The 19993-nt window shown below is 36.6% G+C and overlaps 2 protein-coding genes across 2 annotated transcripts; one reads left to right on the top strand and one right to left on the bottom strand.

Annotated features, from left to right (window-relative positions):
* The first annotated feature begins 1039 nt into the window (after positions 1-1039).
* On the top strand, positions 1040-17134 carry LOC6650965 (mothers against decapentaplegic homolog 7). Its single transcript, XM_002072976.4, has 8 exons — positions 1040-1645; positions 2440-2613; positions 5202-6669; positions 10557-10610; positions 10706-10888; positions 15499-15723; positions 15797-15947; positions 16014-17134. Exons 3-8 carry the CDS (start codon positions 5544-5546, stop codon positions 16177-16179), a joined length of 1905 nt encoding a protein of 634 aa, XP_002073012.2. The 5' UTR covers positions 1040-1645; positions 2440-2613; positions 5202-5543; the 3' UTR covers positions 16180-17134.
* Positions 17135-17871: 737 nt separating this feature from the next.
* LOC6650964 (guanine nucleotide-binding protein-like 3 homolog) lies at positions 17872-19990 on the bottom strand. Its single transcript, XM_002072975.4, has 5 exons — positions 19905-19990; positions 18955-19843; positions 18638-18900; positions 18183-18572; positions 17872-18109 (listed from the first exon to the last, which is right to left on the bottom strand). Exons 1-5 carry the CDS (start codon positions 19924-19926, stop codon positions 17934-17936), a joined length of 1740 nt encoding a protein of 579 aa, XP_002073011.1. The 5' UTR covers positions 19927-19990; the 3' UTR covers positions 17872-17933.
* Between the last annotated feature and the right edge of the window lie 3 nt (positions 19991-19993).

The following is a 19993-nucleotide window of genomic DNA, read 5'->3' as shown; positions in this document are numbered from 1 at the left end:
ACCGCATTGTCTGTCCTTGCGCAGTGGCCATAAGTGCGCGCACTGAAAGGGTCCTTAATATAAAAGGATGTCCACAGTAATGTCTGACGCTTAGTTCATTTACAAGATGCCTCGGGAATAGTTTGTTTCGCATCCGTTGTCTACAAAAGCACAAATATTTATAAATATATTTAAACAATTATTGTACAATGTATGATCATCTAATGATCTGCTGAGGTGGGTAAGTTACACATAGTGAAAACCAAAGAATTGCAAAACGGATAATACTTCAAAAACTGCATTTGTTTAAAATTCATATTTTGGCAATAGCTAAAAATACCAGTATACCATTTTATGTTTAATTTGTCTGTTTTGACTAATTAAATTAAATTATTTAAAGTTGATTTATAATTTATCACTCATTTTATTTTAAAATAATAGCTTATAATCATTTATACGCATTAAAAATTTTGGAGAATCAAAAAAAGCTTTGTCAAAAATATTTAAACAAAATTTGCAGATTAAGTGTGTAGTTAGTATAAATATACTGCTATGAAGTTAAGTATGAGGTGCTTTTAAAAAAAAACGGTCATATTCATATCCTAAATATTTAACTAATGTACCTAAATTTAAATTCACATAAACTTATTAATTTATAATTCCAATACTAAGTTACATTTTTTGGGGTACACATACCCCAATAATTCTGCTGGTTTTCCATCCACTTGTCGTTGCTTGTGCATTCTTTATAACAATTCCCTGATTTGGTAGCGTTTTATTTATTTAATGCGGTTTTCAAAAAGTTAGGAATTAAAGTTTCTAAGAGATCAAAAAATGTTCTTTATATAAATGTTTATTGGGGAAGTCTGTGTTATTTCTTGCGCTGGAAGTTCATCGATAACACGATTGTTAAATGGTACAATCGCCTGATGTGCTATCTCTAGTTCTAGTTTTTAATTCTAGAGATGGGAATTTATCGTTAGTGGCTCCACTCGATAAAAGCGATGACATGGTATCGATGCAAATGCCATCGCTACTTTAATGTTGTTTTTGTTTCCAAGGTGGGCGGTTGTGCGGTCGGACGTTTTATAAAAAAATACTATCGCAATCTACTTGGCAAACTATTTCGTCAAGTGAATTTCTTTACAAAATAATACAAAGAATTTAAAACGTTGGAAATTTTTCAATTAATATTACGCATTTGATTTTTGATTAAGAAAAACGTGCAGAATCGCTTACAATTATAATTAAGAAAACTAAACCGGCCGTGCGCAAAGTTTTGCCTTTTTAATTTTTTTCTTGTGTGTTTTCAATAGTATTAAAAACTGGGTGAACTTAAGAGAACACCTCGATGAGAATCAACCCGAAAGATACTTTTTGCTTTGCGCGGACGTGTGTGTGTGCGAGGTATTTTTTTTTTCGTCTTTTTGGTTTGCCGAGTAAAACGGGCATTACTGTAATCGCGGGTGTAAACAACAACAACAAATAAAAGGCAACAACAAATTTGAGTTGTTACGTTACGTATACGTATATATATTCTTGCATTTCGTTCAATCCAATTGTAAGGCGGCGCCAAGTGAAAAGAGAAGTGAATGTGAATTTTGTCGAGAGCAAGAAAAGAATAGCCTTTTCGTTTTCCGTATACGCCCCCCAAATGCGCTAAAATGTAAGCCGATTTGTGGATAAAAATTAAAGTGTAAAAGTGTCACACAACTAAAAACTAAACTAATTTACAACAAAATTATAAAATATATGTGTTTTAGTGTGTGTGTGTGTTTGTATGTTGTTATTCTGTTATCATATTTAGACTTTTGTATGTCACATAGATCGATCCATATTACTTTTAAATATGTATTGAATCACAAATAGAGATTGACCAAAGCTAATGACTACTAACCGCATTTTACCTGCTCTCTTACCGTCTATCTTGCTCTATATAGAATTACGAAGGTAGCCGAAGACCTTATATTGCAAAAAAAATAAATAAAATATAATAAAATGGCTCGATCGCGCGTTATCGTTTCCACTGTTAATGCTGACGTTTAAATTTTCATAAGACAAAAAAAATGAAATTTTAGCACAGTTTATACTTTTACCTGTACATCTGTATGTTGGTAAATACATACATTTGATTATGCATTATATACATAATCCAATAGGCGCCACCTTAAAGAAATACCTTAAATACAAGTTTATGTATAGAATTGTTATTATTTTCTGATTAGCAACGGATAGGTAACTTGGACAAGAATACATACATACGCACACACACACACACACACACGCCCTTACACATGCGATATCACGACAAAAGCTGGTCAATAAATAAAAGCAACAACCACAAATGATCGATTTTTACTCGCAATTATTAAAAGTTCGCGTCGGCGGCACGTGTACACACACAAACACACATTCGTCGAAATGCCTTTAAAATTATTAATCAATGTATTTTCAATACAGAAATGTGAATTCAAAAATTAATATATTTTGTGAACAAACTCCTTCCTATACATATCAGGACTATCTAAATCAATGTGAATAAATAAATAAATAAGTCAAACACAAAACATATCAATAAAAAACCGACATAATATCAAAAGGAATGGCTAATCCTGAATTTTAAATCACAAAACGGTAAGTATCTTAAAAGAAAGATTAAAAAAAATGTATTCACATTTAGTATCATTTGAATTATTTTGTCGTTTTCGTCGTAGGGATAGAAATTGATTATAATGGCCAAACTCATTGAAATGTTTGTTTAGGATTTAGTGTATGCCATAGCAACTAAGGATTTAATTGATTCTAATATACATATGTACATACGTATAATAATATATTATTGTTAAACGTGTTCAGATATAAATCAAGAAAACCCATAGATTACACCATATTTGAGAAAAAAGTAAAATTTTCCTTTGAAAATTCATAGACAAACAAATATTTTCAAAATACCTCCTTAAGGTGTCTTCCTTATATATTTTTCAATTTTTTTTTTGATTACAAAGAAATTTTTTTTAACGCTCCCGAACTTGAACACTTTTTCACTGCGGAAATTAATTTGGCCAAGTAAATGTTTGCCCTTTTTTGTGGCATTAGAGTGTGACTAATTTAACGAGATATGAATGAATATAATATTTTTTTTATTCGTGGAGAATGAGTAGTTTGGAATGGTAAAGTTTGAAGTTTAAGGTATTTAAAGTAATATTCCCCAAGAAAAAAAATCACTTGTCTTGTCACGACAAACATGGATACATTTCCAACTGGGCGTGTGTGTGTGTGTGTGTATGAGTATGCCGGCGCCATTGTATTGTTGTGTCTTGATTTGCTTGTGTGTGAGTGGCGCCATAGATTATGCGATACGTTCATGCACATATTCATACAAGTGTGTGTGAGTGTGTGTGCATCATCAAGTTTAAGCCTCTCCCTCTCTCGCTCTCTCTCTCTCTCAGATACAACCTACGCAACACATTCTTTTTTTTCTCTCTCTCTCTCTCTTTCTCTTGTGAGAACATATTCTTCAATTGGAAAATAATTCATTTCTGAATTTATGAATGTAGACACATATGTATGTACATATGTATGTATGTGTGTATCTTTTGGACAAATATTTAAGAGCTATAAAATGAATATATTGATAGTCTCAATGGAACGTTTTTAGATGCAAATATCAATGCATGTCTATTGGTTCACTTACAAGCCTCTCGCATTCTTTTACTCGATGAATTCTCAGAAGAACTATAGAATATACAGATACACACACACACATGAAAGTGTGTTCTCCTTCTTCTTTTTTCCCCTCTCCCACACACTCCCATACACATGAATACACTCGCTGTTGCTTATTTATGCTCTCCTCTTATGCGCTCTCTTGTTTTTTTCCTTTTTCTCTTCTTACCACAAATTAAAATTAAGGCTGTAAGTTCAGGAAAAAAGACTCGCAAGTAGAAGTTCAGGTAACCGATTTGACTTAAGTTTTGTTACACCAGTCAAAACTTTGGGGCTATTCTATTAAATCTCATTTGAACTATGTACATGATAACTGTAGATGGGTATTGTTCAAAAAATTCAATTAGCTAGTTGACCCTATTCCTAATGCTTTTCTCATAGGTTGTTCTTCTAAATTTTGTATATGCACCTCTCTCATTCTCTCTCTCTATACTAAATCGGTGACTTGCACACCTGAACATCATCCCCTTGTCAGACTCTTGAGTCTGAGTAGATTAACTTATATTCACCTCAACCTTAAATTGTTGATTCTTCAACTTGCCAAACCGGCTGACAAAGCGACCGACGGACCGACCGACAGACAGACGTCGACTGCGGCGTCGGCGCTGTCGGTCGTTGTTCGTGTCTGTCTGATATAAGTTTATATTGATGGCGCCATTGCGACGCCGCCAACATCGTTACTATTATTTCTTTTATTACGTCAGTGGCGCCCACTGGCGCCAGTTTTGCCTGAGTCTCAACCCCCGCGTCTCGTCCCGCTGACCATTTCTTTTCTTTGCTGCTGCACGCAAGCAACGAAATTCTGTAAGCAACTATGTATGAATGTATGCATGTATGTGATGTGTGTCGGTGTGCGGCGCGGTTGGCGGTGTTTGTGAATTTGAGTGCCAGATTGTATGTGTGTGTGTGTGCTTGTGTGGGGCTGACTGGTAATTTTTAATACACTAACCAAAAATAGGGTATCCGCAATTTTAGCAACGTTTAGAAAGGAATAAATATTTTAATTTAATCTCTAATCTCATTAGTATTTGTGAATTCTAGTTGGAAAATGTTGTCAGAATAGAGTGTATTAATTGATCATTTGCAAAGGGTATACAATTTTCGGTTTGATCCAAAAGTAGTCTCTCTCTGGTTTTTGCTGTTGTTTGCGAGTTGCCGTCACGTCGGCGGCGCCACTGTTGTCGATAAGGGGCACAAGAAATGCCAGCAAATGGTCGTTTGGGCTTGTATAAGTCCAACACACTCACACACACAAGATACCAGAGAGTGTATGTATGTATGTATGTACATATGTATTGGGATTGTTAATTTGTAGCAGTACATTTTCAGGCACCGACAGCTGCTCGGTATAGGAGATCATTTTATAAATATTTTAACGCTACGATCAGAGTAAATTACTTAGAGACAAAATACTCAATGATACATTTACACACAATATTTTGCCTAGTAACTAATCAAATCCCATTTTTTATACTTTATCTCTCTTTCTCTTGCAGAGTTCCATAAACACATATCAAAGGAAACAAAAAGCAGCACTACAAAACATATCAAAGCCATCGAGTGAAACAAAAAAACGCTAGATTTAGGAATTCTTGAAAAGAAATACACAAAAATCTTGAAAAACAAACCACCCAGAGACGTGGCTTAGCAACAGGTCTCTTCCTCCAGTCCCACCCTAGTTTCCATCCACCACGAGACCCAATAACTACACTACATACTAAAGCCATAATAACCGTGACTAGCCGGCCGCATTGAGTCCGAGTGAAATAAGTAGTTAGTCAATTCAAATAATGTACATACGATAGGATCGATGTTACCAAAAAATTTAATGTCCCTCCATGATATTCCCAAGCGAAAAAAAGAAAGAACTATGGCGTTATGCGTCAAGAAACAATCCGGCAATGTCCGATGGGCTACCCATACAGTCACCACAGCCGCTGCACCCTCAACATCGACTCCACCCTCAGAGGATGGGAGAGCAGCGGCTATCGATTGGCAGCCGCGGCTCCTGCAACGACGAGTCCTTGCGACTAGCTCAGACCTCGACTCCTCCGCCGCCGTACAATTGCATAGACTGCTCTGGATCCTATTCTCAGAATTCCAACCACAGGCAACGACATCAGCACCATCAGCATCAGCCCCAGCATCATCACAACAGACTGGATGGAGTATTAGCAGAGACACAGACGGACATATACGCAGACTTCTTGCCAACAGAAGATTCGGACAGCGACTACGCAACGCGAGCCGTGAATACATACACCAAAGGTGGTGCATCCGGTTGCGAAAGCTCGAACGACGACTCGTTGAACGAGAGAAGAAGCGTCCGATCACAGCAGGAGCCACCACGGATGGAGCCGCCGACACCGCCAACGAATCTACAATCAACCCAGACCAACAATCGATTCTTCCCAATTGCAACGTCTGCGGCAAATATGTTTCGAAACTGCTGCGGCGGCAGTCATGCCAACGAATCGAGCAGTTCGAACGGCCATCATCCCGGAATTCCATCTACCAGCCACAATCCCAATCCCCAACAGCACCAGAGCCAAACAGCGGCAAATCCGAGACATTCGATTCCGCTGACGTCAGCGACTCGCAAACGCAAAGATTTCGACGCCTTTATAAAGCAGCTCAAGCACAAGCAACCTGCCGACCTGTTGCGTGCCGTGAAAAGTCGCGTGGATCTGCCGGCGAAAACGAACTCATCCATAACCGGCGGCGGCAACGTTGTTGTCCCATCTGCCTCGCCAAGCTACTTGAAATGCATTTTAATCAAATGCACAACAATTGCCACCGAGGAGGATCTGCATCATGTTACAGCATGCCGGTTATTCTTTTGGCCGGACCTCAGGAATGGTGCCGAACTAAAACGCCTGCCTCTCTGTCCCACTGCTGGAGACTCTGTCTACGCATGTTGCAATCCATTGCACTGGTTTCGCATATTACACCTCATCGATGCAGGTAGGTCCAAAGTCTTCCAATTCTAGCCATTTTCGCTCTAATCGTAATCAGCGTAAACGTGGCAAACACAGGGCCCTGTTATCAAATTCATAAACAAAAGTGGAATAAATATTATTAACACAAGTGTATAAAAAAAAGTATATTCAAAATAAAAACTCCTTTTATAGTGTTGAGAATTATGAGAATATTACAGTTGCGAATTTATGTAGTCATTGGCGGACCGTTTACATCCGTTTTTACGTAAGTTGTTAACTTTACCTTTTGTGCCCTTTTCTTTGTTTAAAACATTACCAAACATCTTCGAAATAATCTACATTGTCCGGCCCAAGTGCCCCTTTCGATCCCTCAAGATCGGGTACCGATTCTTCTATACCTTCACTTCTATAGAAAAATCTAATGAACTCCAGCTGATAAATTGTTCTGCGGCCTGACACATTTTAACAGGTAGCAAAAACAGGAGGAGTATCTAAAGACTTTCTTTGAGAAGAGATCTTCGTTTTGTGTATATCAATATGTATTTAAAACGGATGTGTGTGCGTGCGTCTGTGTGTGTATGGGATACACTTTGAAACTATCTATCTCGACGGAGGGAAGGTGCGTGCATGACGGCGACTAAATTCTTTTCAAAATAATTTGCGTAAATTTAGAAACTGGCGCCAGGAAATAATCAGTCGTCGTCGCCAACGCAAACTGCGACCGTTAGTCGTCGTCCTATTCGTTAAATCCGTCGCCACTATATAGTTGCCGCATCGCACTATGTATTTTTCGAATTGTTTGTTTTTATTTTTAGCTCTCACACACACAAACACATTCTGTATATATGTATGTATGTATGTATATATTGTGAAAAGAGAAGCAAGACTGCAAGTTGTAAACGTATCTACAAATTACGACGAGATTGTGTGTGGTGCATAGGCATAGAGACATACATATGTACATAGTTGTCGGTTCCGTTTATCTGGGAATTAGGGCTCCAGGAAAAGTTTATGATATCTATCTATAATTATAATTAGTTTATACAAACTTTCAATTCATTCTTACGATTCCAATAAAACGTTATCTAGAATCTGGTGTGCTTCTTTTAGACACTATTAAGTTCTAACAGGCTGCAAATTTGAAAGATTCTTGAGAACTATTGATTTTAAAAATGTTCTTCGATTTCTGAAAAATATCTACATTTACCATAATGTTTTGCAATATGGTTTCTTAGCCAGAAAGTTGTTGTTTTTTTTTTTAATGCCAACTCGTTCTTGGCCGTTTGATAATATTCTAATCTATCACATTATTTCTAATTCCTATTCCTGAATACTGAGTTTAAATTTTAAATATAATGGGAAATCTTTTAATTTCTTAGTACAAATATTAATGAAATAGTATTGTCTCTCAAGGTTTGGATATAAAAGAAAAACTTGAATAAGAAACTTAGAAAGTTTATTTGTGTTTGAGTAAAGTAATGGCTCTTCAGAAGGGTGCGAATATAAAATTAAATTCGTAAAGAGATGAATGAAAAAACCAAAAATCAATATCTTATTACCTTTACTAAACTTGCATACTATATATTAACTAGCTGAAGGACATTCCATGAAGGAAACCCATTGGTTTTATATGATTAATTCTGGGTACCAAGTTTGGTTTTCTAGAATGTAAATCATAACTAACTACATACAAGCCTGTGTATATTCATTTATATAAAGGTAAATTGTACATACATTTATACCTGTAGAACTGACAGACACCCATACATGCACACACACACACACACACATGCGCAGCATTAGCGCCCCAATCTGCGTCGCTCGTTGTCATCGTCGTCTGGTCGTCGGATCATCATCATCATCATGGGATGGGATGGGATGGGATGGCAGTGACTGGTTTTTTTTTTATGGCGGCGCCGAACACATTAAACAAGTCGATAATATTATTCCATCAACAACGACGACGTCGACAACGACGAAGGGAACATAATTCCTGGAATTGTAAGGACGGTCGACGAGATCGTGATGTGTGCCCCCATATTAAATACACACACACAGAGATATAAATGTATCTTTTGGATTCATCTGAAACTAAAGAATTTTTCCGTGCCGGCTTCACTTTTTTAATATCACAACTGAATGAAATGTTATCAAAACTGAATTATTACTATTTGTTTAAGAATCGTTCAGTGTGGAATATGATTTAACACCGATCAATACGATCTGTTGTGTTATTGCGGAAGATCTATCTATGTATACCGATAACTTTTTTTAGTTTCGTTTCGTTTTCCTTCGAACCGACCCCATCAATCATATAAAAAAAACCAACAGCCAATATATACAGCCAGCCATGCAAAAATCAGTTGATTATTTAGTTAGCCGATCGATCGAACGATCCATTGGATTGTGTGTGGAGTCGTCGCTGTCCCCTCTTAATGGGGGAGGCGAGAGGAGTGGATGGTGATTCAAGTAAAGCTGGAATATTTTGCTCCCTTCGTTTTTTGTTTTGGTCGCTTGTGCGCTTAGCTTTTTTTTTAAGAATTGTTAGATCCACTACGACGATGTTGGTGTGGCTGGCTGGCGTCGATGGCTTCAACAACAACAACAACAACATCAGCACCAGCAGCAGCAACAACAACGTCCACACGTAATCGTAATCAGGTTTAACTGGTACCGGCGGACCAACAGAAAAAAAGCGCAGCACATCAAAGCCAATAAACTGTCCCCTTGGTGGTGCTGCCTGATATGCAAACATTATTTATTTTATTTATTTTTATTTCGCCGAGCTGATGTTTGGCTTACTTACACTCAAGTTTTTTTCCCTCTTTTTTTTGGTTGCTTGCTTGTTTCTGTTGTCGTTTCGCTTTGGTTTTCTTGAATTTATGTTTGTATGTATGTACATATAGACATATGTATGTATATGTTATTCTGTGAGCCATGATCTCATCATATAGCCACAGAGCTCTATAAACATTTGGCGTTGAATGACAGAAATAAGATATAAACATACATAACTAAAATCAAAATAGTCTACAATATTTTTGGTCAAAAAACATATGAAAATTTGCAAGAACCAGCAATAATTTACAAGTCCTTATGTCGGGATACATTAAAGAAGAATTTATTTGAATGAGTTTTTCTCTCTTTTTTTTTTGGTTGTTAAGTAATTGGTGGTTATATTTTTGAAATAAAAAACTAATACTTAACAAAGAAAAGAATTGTTCTACTAATAATATATCCAAAAATATTGACATAATGTTTGGATATTTCTTAAGCTTTAGCTTTAAACCAGATTTATTAGGAAAAATATATAATTTGCGTCGTAATACTTAACCCAGTCTCAATTAAGGGGCTTTCTATCTTTTAAAATTTAAATGTGTGTTAGCACTACGAATAAAACTACTTGGATAATATACTGTGAGTACTCAGGAGTTATCTGCGTTTTTAAATCATTCCACAAATACTTCAAATAAAGCAAGTTATTTTAAGTGACTTATTGTTAGACATTTATTCATTCATATGTACCTTCGTTGAGATTTACTTGGAGTTTCTTTAAATTCATTAAAATATGTCCATATTGGGATTATTGTAAGGAATATTCGCAGAAGGCTCTAGTTTAGATATTCGGATTACTGGTATAAATAATGAAAGTTTTGAATATACTCGTGCCAGGCTCTAGTCGATTAAATATTTTATGTCAGAAAAGATTTAGACAGATAAAACAGTTATTAAAAGTAAATGCAATATTATTCTTTTATAAACTTTTACTTTTAAATTTATTTCCTTTTCCAAAGTATTCTAACAAGGTCAATACATAAATTAAAATGAAAATGTAAATAAATACATACAAATGTTAAAAAAATGGTATTTTCAAGATATTTCAATGAATCTTCTTTTCTGTCAATATTTCAGAATCCGAACCGCCACCATACCACCGCTCAAAAATGCTCCGATTGAGAGATGCAGGTATGCATATAAACATACATATGTATACATTTGGAGTGCCAATGCACCCAAATGATGACCATAGGGAACGTAAATTTTAATTTGGCACTTTGCAGATTCCGAAGAAGACTTCCCAAACGTCGAAAAGTCAATTATACCCACATGGATGGCCCCGAGACCCAACAGTGGTCGGAGCAGTTCCAGCATTTCAAGCATCATCAAGCAAACCACGCAAACCACCACCACCGAATCCCAGTTGTTCGGCCCAAGTCTGGAATCTTTTACCACTGACGGCAAAGGTGAGTCTCTCTTTGGTTGTTGGAGAGAGGGGAGAATCAAAAACGTGGTCAGAGCAGTGCCTTTTATTGCCTGTGTGTGTGTACATAAACTAGCTTGGTAGTGGAATATTTTCAGGATGGTCAGGATTTAATCAGCAGGAAACTAAAAAAAAGAGAAGAAACTTAATTGCCTTAAAATTGGACTCAAATCAAGAGATTACTTTTGAAACATTACCTAAAAGATTTTGTTTTTTTTTTCGTATATCATGTAGAATTTTTTAATGACCACCCTAATAAACACACACACACATATACATATTTTTTTGGTTCTCTTGGAACCAACAGTTAGTTAGTGGGTAGAGAGAGAGAAAGAGATCTCCACTGAGCACAACCGCCGACATGTGTGTGTATCTTGGAGCGAGAACTTGTACCATTAATTCGCAATGAGAAAGTTTGCGACGAGTATCTGTGTGAGTGTGTGCATGAGTGCTGTGTGTGTGTGTGAGAGCTTTGACTCAGCAAGTCGCGTGCGTGTGTTTAAGCACGCCGGCAAGCAAGTTGTGCTGGCGCCAGGCTGCCGCGTCAGGTCGTCACTTTCTATATTGATATTAACTCTTAAGCGAAAACAGCACACAAAAAACAAAAAAAAACGAAATGAAAATAAATAATGAGCGAAAAAAAAAACAACAAAACCCAGTGCCAGTGCCGCCGCCTGCCCCGTGAACCAACAACAACAATCTTGGCGCTTGCCTTTGAGACGTTTTTGTTTTATAGAGCGGACACGCTGGACACGGTGTTTTTTGGGGTTGAGGTTATGGTTATACAGGAATTGTAGGAGTGGCAATGCACATTCATGATATCATTCATGACATTGGGTACTACCCATTATCTCTTCATGGGATAAACTGAATATATTCGCTAAAGGCATCACATACACACATGTGTAGATATGTATGTATGTATGTGTGTACATAAATACAGCTGTGTTCAAAAATATAGTAGCGCATCACCTTGCAACATTTAAATTAATTTTTCGACATGTTAAGCGTTAAAAATTAAATTTTTTTTTCATATTCTTCAAAGAATGGGATATAAAGATGAGAATAGGATAAGATTCCGTTTGTTTTATATTGTTTTTTATAATTTTTTTATGACTTTTGCCAAATACACCAAAAAGTGCCTGTTCATAATTATAGTAGTGGTTACAAAGGAGGCAAAAAAAAAACAGTTTAATTTAATTCAAAAGTGATTTTTTGAGTTCTTCTCACTTAATAATGTCTAATACTTTGTTGTATAGCCTTTTTTTAAAATACCGACATCGCATCGGCGGATCATCGAACCGATAAGGTCCTGCCAAGGGTTCAAGGGCATTTGCGACCATGCTTTTGAACTATTTGCCAAAGCCCAGTTTTTTTTGATGGATTTGATGTTGCCACAACCCGCCTAACATCTCCCCATAAGGTCTTGATCGGATTAAGATCTGGGGACTGAGGTGGCCTTAACATAACATCGATATTTTGGATGCAAACCAATCTTTCTGGTATGTTTCGGATCGTTATCCTGTTGAAATGTCCATTTTATAGTCATTTCCCAACTGGAACATGGTAGCATTGTATTTCCTAATATATCTACATAAACATATCTATCCATAATTCCGTTTCCCACATGGGTAGGGCCAGCGAAGTTGTAAGAAAAGCATGCAATTATCATTATGCATATGCCACGATGCCTAATTGTTGTTTTGGGTGTACCTAGGATTATATTAGGTGTTTGGTGAACATCGTACATACTTCCTAGAGCCTTTCTCGTCAAATAAAACTATTTTGCAATCCGAAAATAATCTTACGTACACTCAAAACAACAATTAGGCATCGTGGCATATGCATAATGATAATTGCATGCTTTTCTTACAACTTCGCTGGCCCTACCCATGTGGGAAACGGAATTATGGATAGATATGTTTATGTAGATATATTAGGAAATACAATGCTACCATGTTCCAGTTGGGAAATGACTATAAAATGGACATTTCAACAGGATAACGATCCGAAACATACCAGAAAGATTGGTTTGCATCCAAAATATCGATGTTATGTTAAGGCCACCTCAGTCCCCAGATCTTAATCCGATCAAGACCTTATGGGGAGATGTTAGGCGGGTTGTGGCAACATCAAATCCATCAAAAAAAACTGGGCTTTGGCAAATAGTTCAAAAGCATGGTCGCAAATGCCCTTGAACCCTTGGCAGGACCTTATCGGTTCGATGATCCGCCGATGCGATGTCGGTATTTTAAAAAAAGGCTATACAACAAAGTATTAGACATTATTAAGTGAGAAGAACTCAAAAAATCACTTTTGAATTAAATTAAACTGTTTTTTTTTTGCCTCCTTTGTAACCACTACTATAATTATGAACAGGCACTTTTTGGTGTATTTGGCAAAAGTCATAAAAAAATTATAAAAAACAATATAAAACAAACGGAATCTTATCCTATTCTCATCTTTATATCCCATTCTTTGAAGAATATGAAAAAAAAATTTAATTTTTAACGCTTAACATGTCGAAAAATTAATTTAAATGTTGCAAGGTGATGCGCTACTATATTTTTGAACACAACTGTATATTTGTATGTTTAAAAAACTTGTCTTATTAACCATTTTCCGGTTTAGCAAAGATAAATATCACACGCTTGCGATTTTTTCTTTTTATTCCGCTGACTAGTACGAAATTGATAAATATCAAGTTTGAATTCGATACCGAATTGTGGGATTTTGATTTAAGATCAAAAACGGCGCTTAAAATTATGCAACATCAACATGGGCGAAATGAAATATTATATGTACCCATATTTATTATGCATTCAGATAGGACGATAGAAAGAAGTACATACATACATATATATAATGTGCATTTTCGATACAAAAATATTGCACATTTTGTAACCACAATGCAAAAATACTTCCACACTGTTTCAAGACAAAAATATTCTAAATTTAAAGATGATGGTTTGTAGATGGACACTTGTACAAGTGCAAACCTTTGTATTGGTCTATGCATGTGTATGTATGTATGTATATACATATGTATGTAGGTGGTATATATCTACATATGAGAAAGAGAAATAAACACCGACAAAACGGCGCTAAGAATCACAAACAGGCCAATCGATTCTTCTCGTGGCGCCATGTCTTGGCCTTTCCTCTATACCCGCATGAAGAGATTCGCAAGATATACAATTATATACAGACAAATGTACAGTTATTTGGGTATATATTATTATTATGTTCATGACCTGTCTGATCTCATGATCCCTGACACTCTCCCAAAACTACATATTTATCTATGTTTCTGGATCAGGCAGCACCAGAAAACCTATTTCATAATCATGGGCGCGACGCCAGTTTTAATATTAGTTTCTTGGTGATGGTGTGGCGTAAATTAGGTAAACAGCGGACAGGGATAGGCGCCACTTGCAACGAATGTGGCGAATGCCACCTTTCACGCTAGCCAAATGGGAATGACGCGTCTTTGGCGTCCGTTGCCGTTCCCCCATTCCGGCCACTTTCCCTGTCCGCCCCCACCCTTCTTGTGCTCGACCACAAGCGCCGCGGCGCATGCATGCAAAAACTATAAAAGCAGCCACTAGCCTCCCACGGATTTATAGCAATATATTTTAACTATGGCGCCAATGACTTTGGCTCGTCTGTGTTTAGACTTTTCATTACGTTGTGGAGAACTTAAATTGAAAACTTTATTATATGTATATTTTTTCAGCTATTAATGCCTTATATTTGTTTAGACCATCATAGATAAGGTCTATAAGTATTTTTATAAGCTTAACTTGAAACACTTTGTTGGCAATTATCATTAAGTTTTCCCCAATTTTATGATGTGTCAGTACACTAAACCCATGTCCAATTTTGGATAGCTGCGCGAGCTAATGACAATAAAAAATATCAAATAAAGACCTGCACTTGTTCCGTCACCCATTCAGAATCGAGCCAAACGCGACGCGCCGGCCTGTTTACGTAATGCCATGGCGCCAAAATTATTACCATTTAAATGGCCCCACATCTACATACATGGATGTATGGTTGGTTGGATGGTTGAATGGATGGATGGGTGAACCTTTGTATATGTATTTGTATAACATGGGCCTTGTTCTCTTCTTGTGCTGGTATTTGTGTCTCTCCCCTCTCATATGGAGAATTGCTTCCATGTATTTGTATTCAAAATAAAATTCTGTGTGTGTCGCCCTCACAAAACAAAAAAAACCAACAACAAAAGCGCAAATTTTATGGCTATCCGAAGAAATATTTGCGAAGCTTGGAAGCTTGCACTGTGTACAATATCTTCATTTAACCACAACAACAACAAGAACAACCAACCAAGCAAAGGTGCAAAGAAGGAGGGGAGGGTACACTTAACAAAATCCTAAATTATTATTCCAAACAAGTGTCAGTAATAGTCTTTTTTTTTTCTTAAAGGTTTGACCTATTTAATTGCAGATGCTTATCGTTGCTTGAAGCGATATTAAAGTCTACAAATTTACATACATATATGATTATATGGCATTAGTTATTCTGTTGAATTTTACTTACTTTCCCTTATCCATTGTTAAATATTTACAGATCGCACCGCCTATAGCAAAGGATGGTGCCAGATTGCCTATTGGGAGCTGGCCCAACGTGTCGGCGAGTTCTTCTACGCCAAGGAGCCGGCTGTCAATATATTTACTGAAGGTCCTGATGATTTCGGTGGTGATAGCATGTGTCTGCTCGATTTGAAGGCGTCTAAAGTCGGAAAGGCCAAGTCCTCGGATGCAGTGCAAAATACGCGTCAAAAAGTTGGTTTGGGTAAGTGAATATTCTATTCTAAACATATATTTTGAAAAGATTAAGTAAGACGGTGAAATTCTGTATATTTCAGGTGTTACTTTGAGCTTAGAGTGCGATGATGTATGGATTTACAATCGTGGCAATGTTCCAATATTCGTAGATTCTCCCACTTTAGCGGAGGACATGGATCGGGTTTGCAAAGTGATGCCCGGCTATTGTCTGAAGGCCTTTCAAATGCACAGGTAAGTCACACAACAAGATGGTGTAGGTTAAAAGTTAAATGATGACCTTCCTTTTGCATTTTGTAGGGCTCAATCGTTGGCTGGTCGACAAACGCATCATCCTCACTTGGGGCCCATTGACCAGTTTAGTATGAAAATCAGCTTTGCCAAAGGATGGGGTTACACCTACCGACGTCAGGATATTATGGGCTGTCCATGCTGGTTGGAAGTGCACTTTACTTGCTTGCGGTGACGACAATGTTCGCAGCAGACTCTCATCAAAGCCATGCAAGTTTCATTACCACCAGCAGCTGCAGCAGGAGGAACTTTGCACCACCGTATCGTCGAACCCATTTACACCACCGAGCAAGTTCGCGTTCTTTGGCGATCACGTTTAATTTTAGGCAAACTCCAACACTTGTGGAACAAGCTGTATTGTAAAGTTTGCTTCTTTAAACAATCGGAAACGGTATCGAAATAGTGCCTGACAACAAGAACAACAACCACAACAACCCAATACATAAAAATAACAACGGACTGCAAATAAAATCATTTATACATAATTTGTGAAACAAGTTTCAATTAATTGAATAATTGGCAACAACGAAGATAATTATTACTTTAAAAATATTAAACACGAGACGATAGAACTATATATGAAGGACAAACTAAAATACAAAATACAATTTAATTGATTGTTAAACTTACATAGCTAAAATTAAAATCCTGTGATTCACCCTAAAGATGATACATACATACATATATATAAAAAATTACATCCCTTATTAATTTAAAACACATGTATACAATGCAACGCAAATAATTACATTAAGGTCAAAAGTTTCCAGAAAAACGAGTCCAATTAGACATTCATATAAACGCATAAAACTTGAACATCACAATCCTGAAAAGAAACATCACTGTAGAACTCCTTGGCCAATACATCTATTATTATTATTATTATTATAAACCCACCTGAATATAATGTCAGATAAACCAATCCGTCAGTACTCTGATGTATTTCTATATGATTTTCACAATAGTTTCAACTGCAGCTGCAGCCAGCAATTGTTGTTTCTAGTTCAAATGCCAATCCAAGAACAAGATTTACTATGAATTTTAATTTTATGTGTTTAACAATTTAACTCTCATGCGTAAAACGATGAAATGTTTCAAAAAGAAAACATCATGGTCAAACATTTTTTTATTTTATGTTGATAATTTGATTGTTTTTATTTAATTTATTGATAATAGTTTTATTTGATTTTAAATGTCTCAAAACTCCATTCATTTTCACTCATTGTAAATGTTAATTGGAGCCTGCATTAGATAAAACTATTGAATTTGCATGCGCCACAGAGAAAAATTGGCAAAATTAATAAATGTATCGAATTGGAATACGATATTCGAGAGAGAACTTTTTGTCCATTTGTATGTTATTTGTGTTGTTAGAAAACAAAATTGTCTCCCCCCCCCACATTGTAATTAGAAAAACCATCTGGTTGCTTCTCCGTTGAAAGAACATGTTTCATATAAATAAGTACATGAACATTATGTATATATATTTTTATTCCAAAAATTTAAGATTATAAAAACAAAAACTATATACATTTTTTTTTGTATAAAAGAGCGTGTATGTATATGCGAGAATAGTTACTAGGCTGATTTTAAAAATTGCTTGGACTTGAGTCATTTTGGATTTAATGAAGACATATTATAAATTTACATCGAGCATATTCAAAATGATCAAATACTTAATCAGTGTGAATAAATTTAGTTATACTGTTAAGTTTTACTTTTTGTAATAAAATTTCGATATATTTAATAGTTTTCTTACTCAATTCGCCGATCAAATAATCCTATTTCAAATACTTTCAGCCACAAATTCGTTAATCCAAAAATTTTGAATAGAAAGAGACGCAGTTTAATTTAAAAGATTATTCTCTAAACTTTAAGGCAAACCCCGAAGACATTATATTTTTGCAAGTCAAACAAATTTGATTAATTTTATTCAATAACATAATCTTGATCAAAATCATATTTGTCCGACTTTGACGTTGATCCTCCCAAACTGAAATTGTCAAGAACGTCTGTAATATTTGTGATTTTCTTCTCACTTCGCTGGTTCTGTTTCTTCTTTCGTTTTTGAAGATCCTTTATATTTTTGTTAAGGGATTGATTTTCTAAATATAATGAATATAAATATTAAAATATTAGTATTCTATTGAATAAAAATTAATGCTTTAAAGTTCTTACCTTCCAGTAACAATGCGGGATCAAGTTTTTCTTTCTCTTCAACCAACTTTCTTTTGCGACCTTTCGCAGGCTTTTCCTGTTCATTTACCAGGACCGCTGGCTCTTCCGGTTTCGGCTCCCTTATCTCAACAGGCCCAGTTGATGTTATTTGCATAATGTCATCTGTTTCTGCGGCACAATGGCTAAGTATATCTGTTTCCATTGATTCAAAGTTATCTACATCAAACTCGCGAGCATCGGCATGCACAATCGATGCACTTATATGCACATTAGCGTTTTCTTTAACTTCTGGCGGTTGTGTGCAATATTTGATTTTTCCCGTGTTCCAATCGTTCAGTACACTTCGAGCTGCTGCCACAACGTCAGGCACACCCTTCTTGAGGAACTTTCCTATAAATCGGGTGAATAAATTACTACAAAACTTTACAGAATATAGCGACCTGTACAAAACTTACCCATTCTAGATGCCTTCTTGGCGAAAAATTCTTCAAAAGTGTCGTAATTGTTGATGTCGTACATTTTGCAAAAGTAATCCTTGCTTGCTCGCTTCAAAACACTTTCTGCAATGGTGAAGGGATCTTTGACATCGCCCACGCGCTGGGCATTCTTTAGAACAGCATGCGAGGATTCAGTGCCACCGTAAGTTCCACCGGTAAAAACAATTCCGGGGCAATCGATCAGTTTGATTTTTGAGTCAAGTTCCACCTCTTGCATGGCTCTGAAAGATGAACCGTTTATATTAAGAGATCAACAGATTAGGTTTAAGACTTACTTGGTAACACCAGGAGTGCTGCCTACCATGCACGATCGACCACGGGTGAGCGAATTAATAATAGAACTTTTGCCAACATTTGGAATTCCAACAACTCCAACACGAATTGATGTTTTGATTCCTTTATTGCGACAGTAGTTACCCAGCATGGACATCAACAATTCAGCTCCAATGCATACGGATCCCTGCATAGCCTTTTCAGTTTTCATTTCACGTAGTTTGCGGCGTCCCAAACGTGAGGCCTGGTCTTGGGTGGAAGCCTTGAATGCCGTTACAGGACCGCTACGCCGAAAGTATTTGATCCAATTATTAAGATTCTCGCGGGGCACCAGATCCGCCTTGTTTAGGACGAGAACCAGACGCTTGTTACCCGGAGCTCCACGTACTGCCCGTTCTACTTCATTGCAGCGTGTTCCGAGAGGATCACGAGCATCGACCACTTCAAGAACAACATCAGCATTTTCAATAACCTTACGGAATTCTTTGAAATATTGCTTCAGGGACTGTTCCTTTGTGGTCGCATTTTTATATTGTTTGCCAGAATCTTGTTCGGCAGTATTGTGCATTAGCCCGTGAACAGTGCTCCGCATGTCAGCATCTTCAGCCAGCGTTTCCAATGATTTGAATTTGTTCTGATTCTGTGCGCGCTCCGCTTTAAATGCCTCACGGCGGGCCAGCTTTTCGGCTTCTTGCCGCTGCTTTGCCTCCTCTACCTCCTTTAAGATCTCATCTTTGAATGGACATATGTTCGGGATTTGAATAAGTTTCTGTTTCTTGCTACCCTTTTTGGGATTCTTTTTAGCCTCGCGGCGCTCTTTCCTGTTGTGCTCACGCACTTTTTTGTCAATCTTGTGCTTTAGCCTACCAGTCAATCGCTTGGATTTTTTAGCTGCAAATATAAACACCGATTAATAACAAGATTACCTTTTAAAATTATACCGAAAACTTACTCTTCAAACGTTTTAAAGCCATTTTAAATTAAGACAATATAAAATACGACTTCCTTCTTTAAAAAACACGTGAAAACATAACCAGTGTT

The sequence above is a fragment of the Drosophila willistoni genome, chromosome 3R (genome assembly GCF_018902025.1).
Source record: "Drosophila willistoni isolate 14030-0811.24 chromosome 3R, UCI_dwil_1.1, whole genome shotgun sequence".
In the NCBI taxonomy this organism is placed as follows: domain Eukaryota; kingdom Metazoa; phylum Arthropoda; class Insecta; order Diptera; family Drosophilidae; genus Drosophila; species Drosophila willistoni.
The sequence above is the reverse complement of the archived record's forward strand: the minus strand, read 5'-3'. Positions and strand labels throughout refer to the sequence as shown.

Coding starts and splice junctions, on each gene's coding strand:
- LOC6650965 (XM_002072976.4), top strand. CDS start 5,544: ATGATATTCCCAAGCGAAAAAAAGAAAGAACTATGGCGTTATGCGTCA. Junction 15,724..15,796: donor GCGTCAAAAAGTTGGTTTGG/GTAAGTGAATAT, acceptor TGTATATTTCAG/GTGTTACTTTGAGCTTAGAG. Junction 15,948..16,013: donor AAGGCCTTTCAAATGCACAG/GTAAGTCACACA, acceptor TGCATTTTGTAG/GGCTCAATCGTTGGCTGGTC.
- LOC6650964 (XM_002072975.4), bottom strand. CDS start 19,926: ATGGCTTTAAAACGTTTGAAGA. Junction 19,844..19,904: donor GGCTTTAAAACGTTTGAAGA/GTAAGTTTTCGG, acceptor TTATATTTGCAG/CTAAAAAATCCAAGCGATTG. Junction 18,110..18,182: donor TCCCGCATTGTTACTGGAAG/GTAAGAACTTTA, acceptor CATTATATTTAG/AAAATCAATCCCTTAACAAA.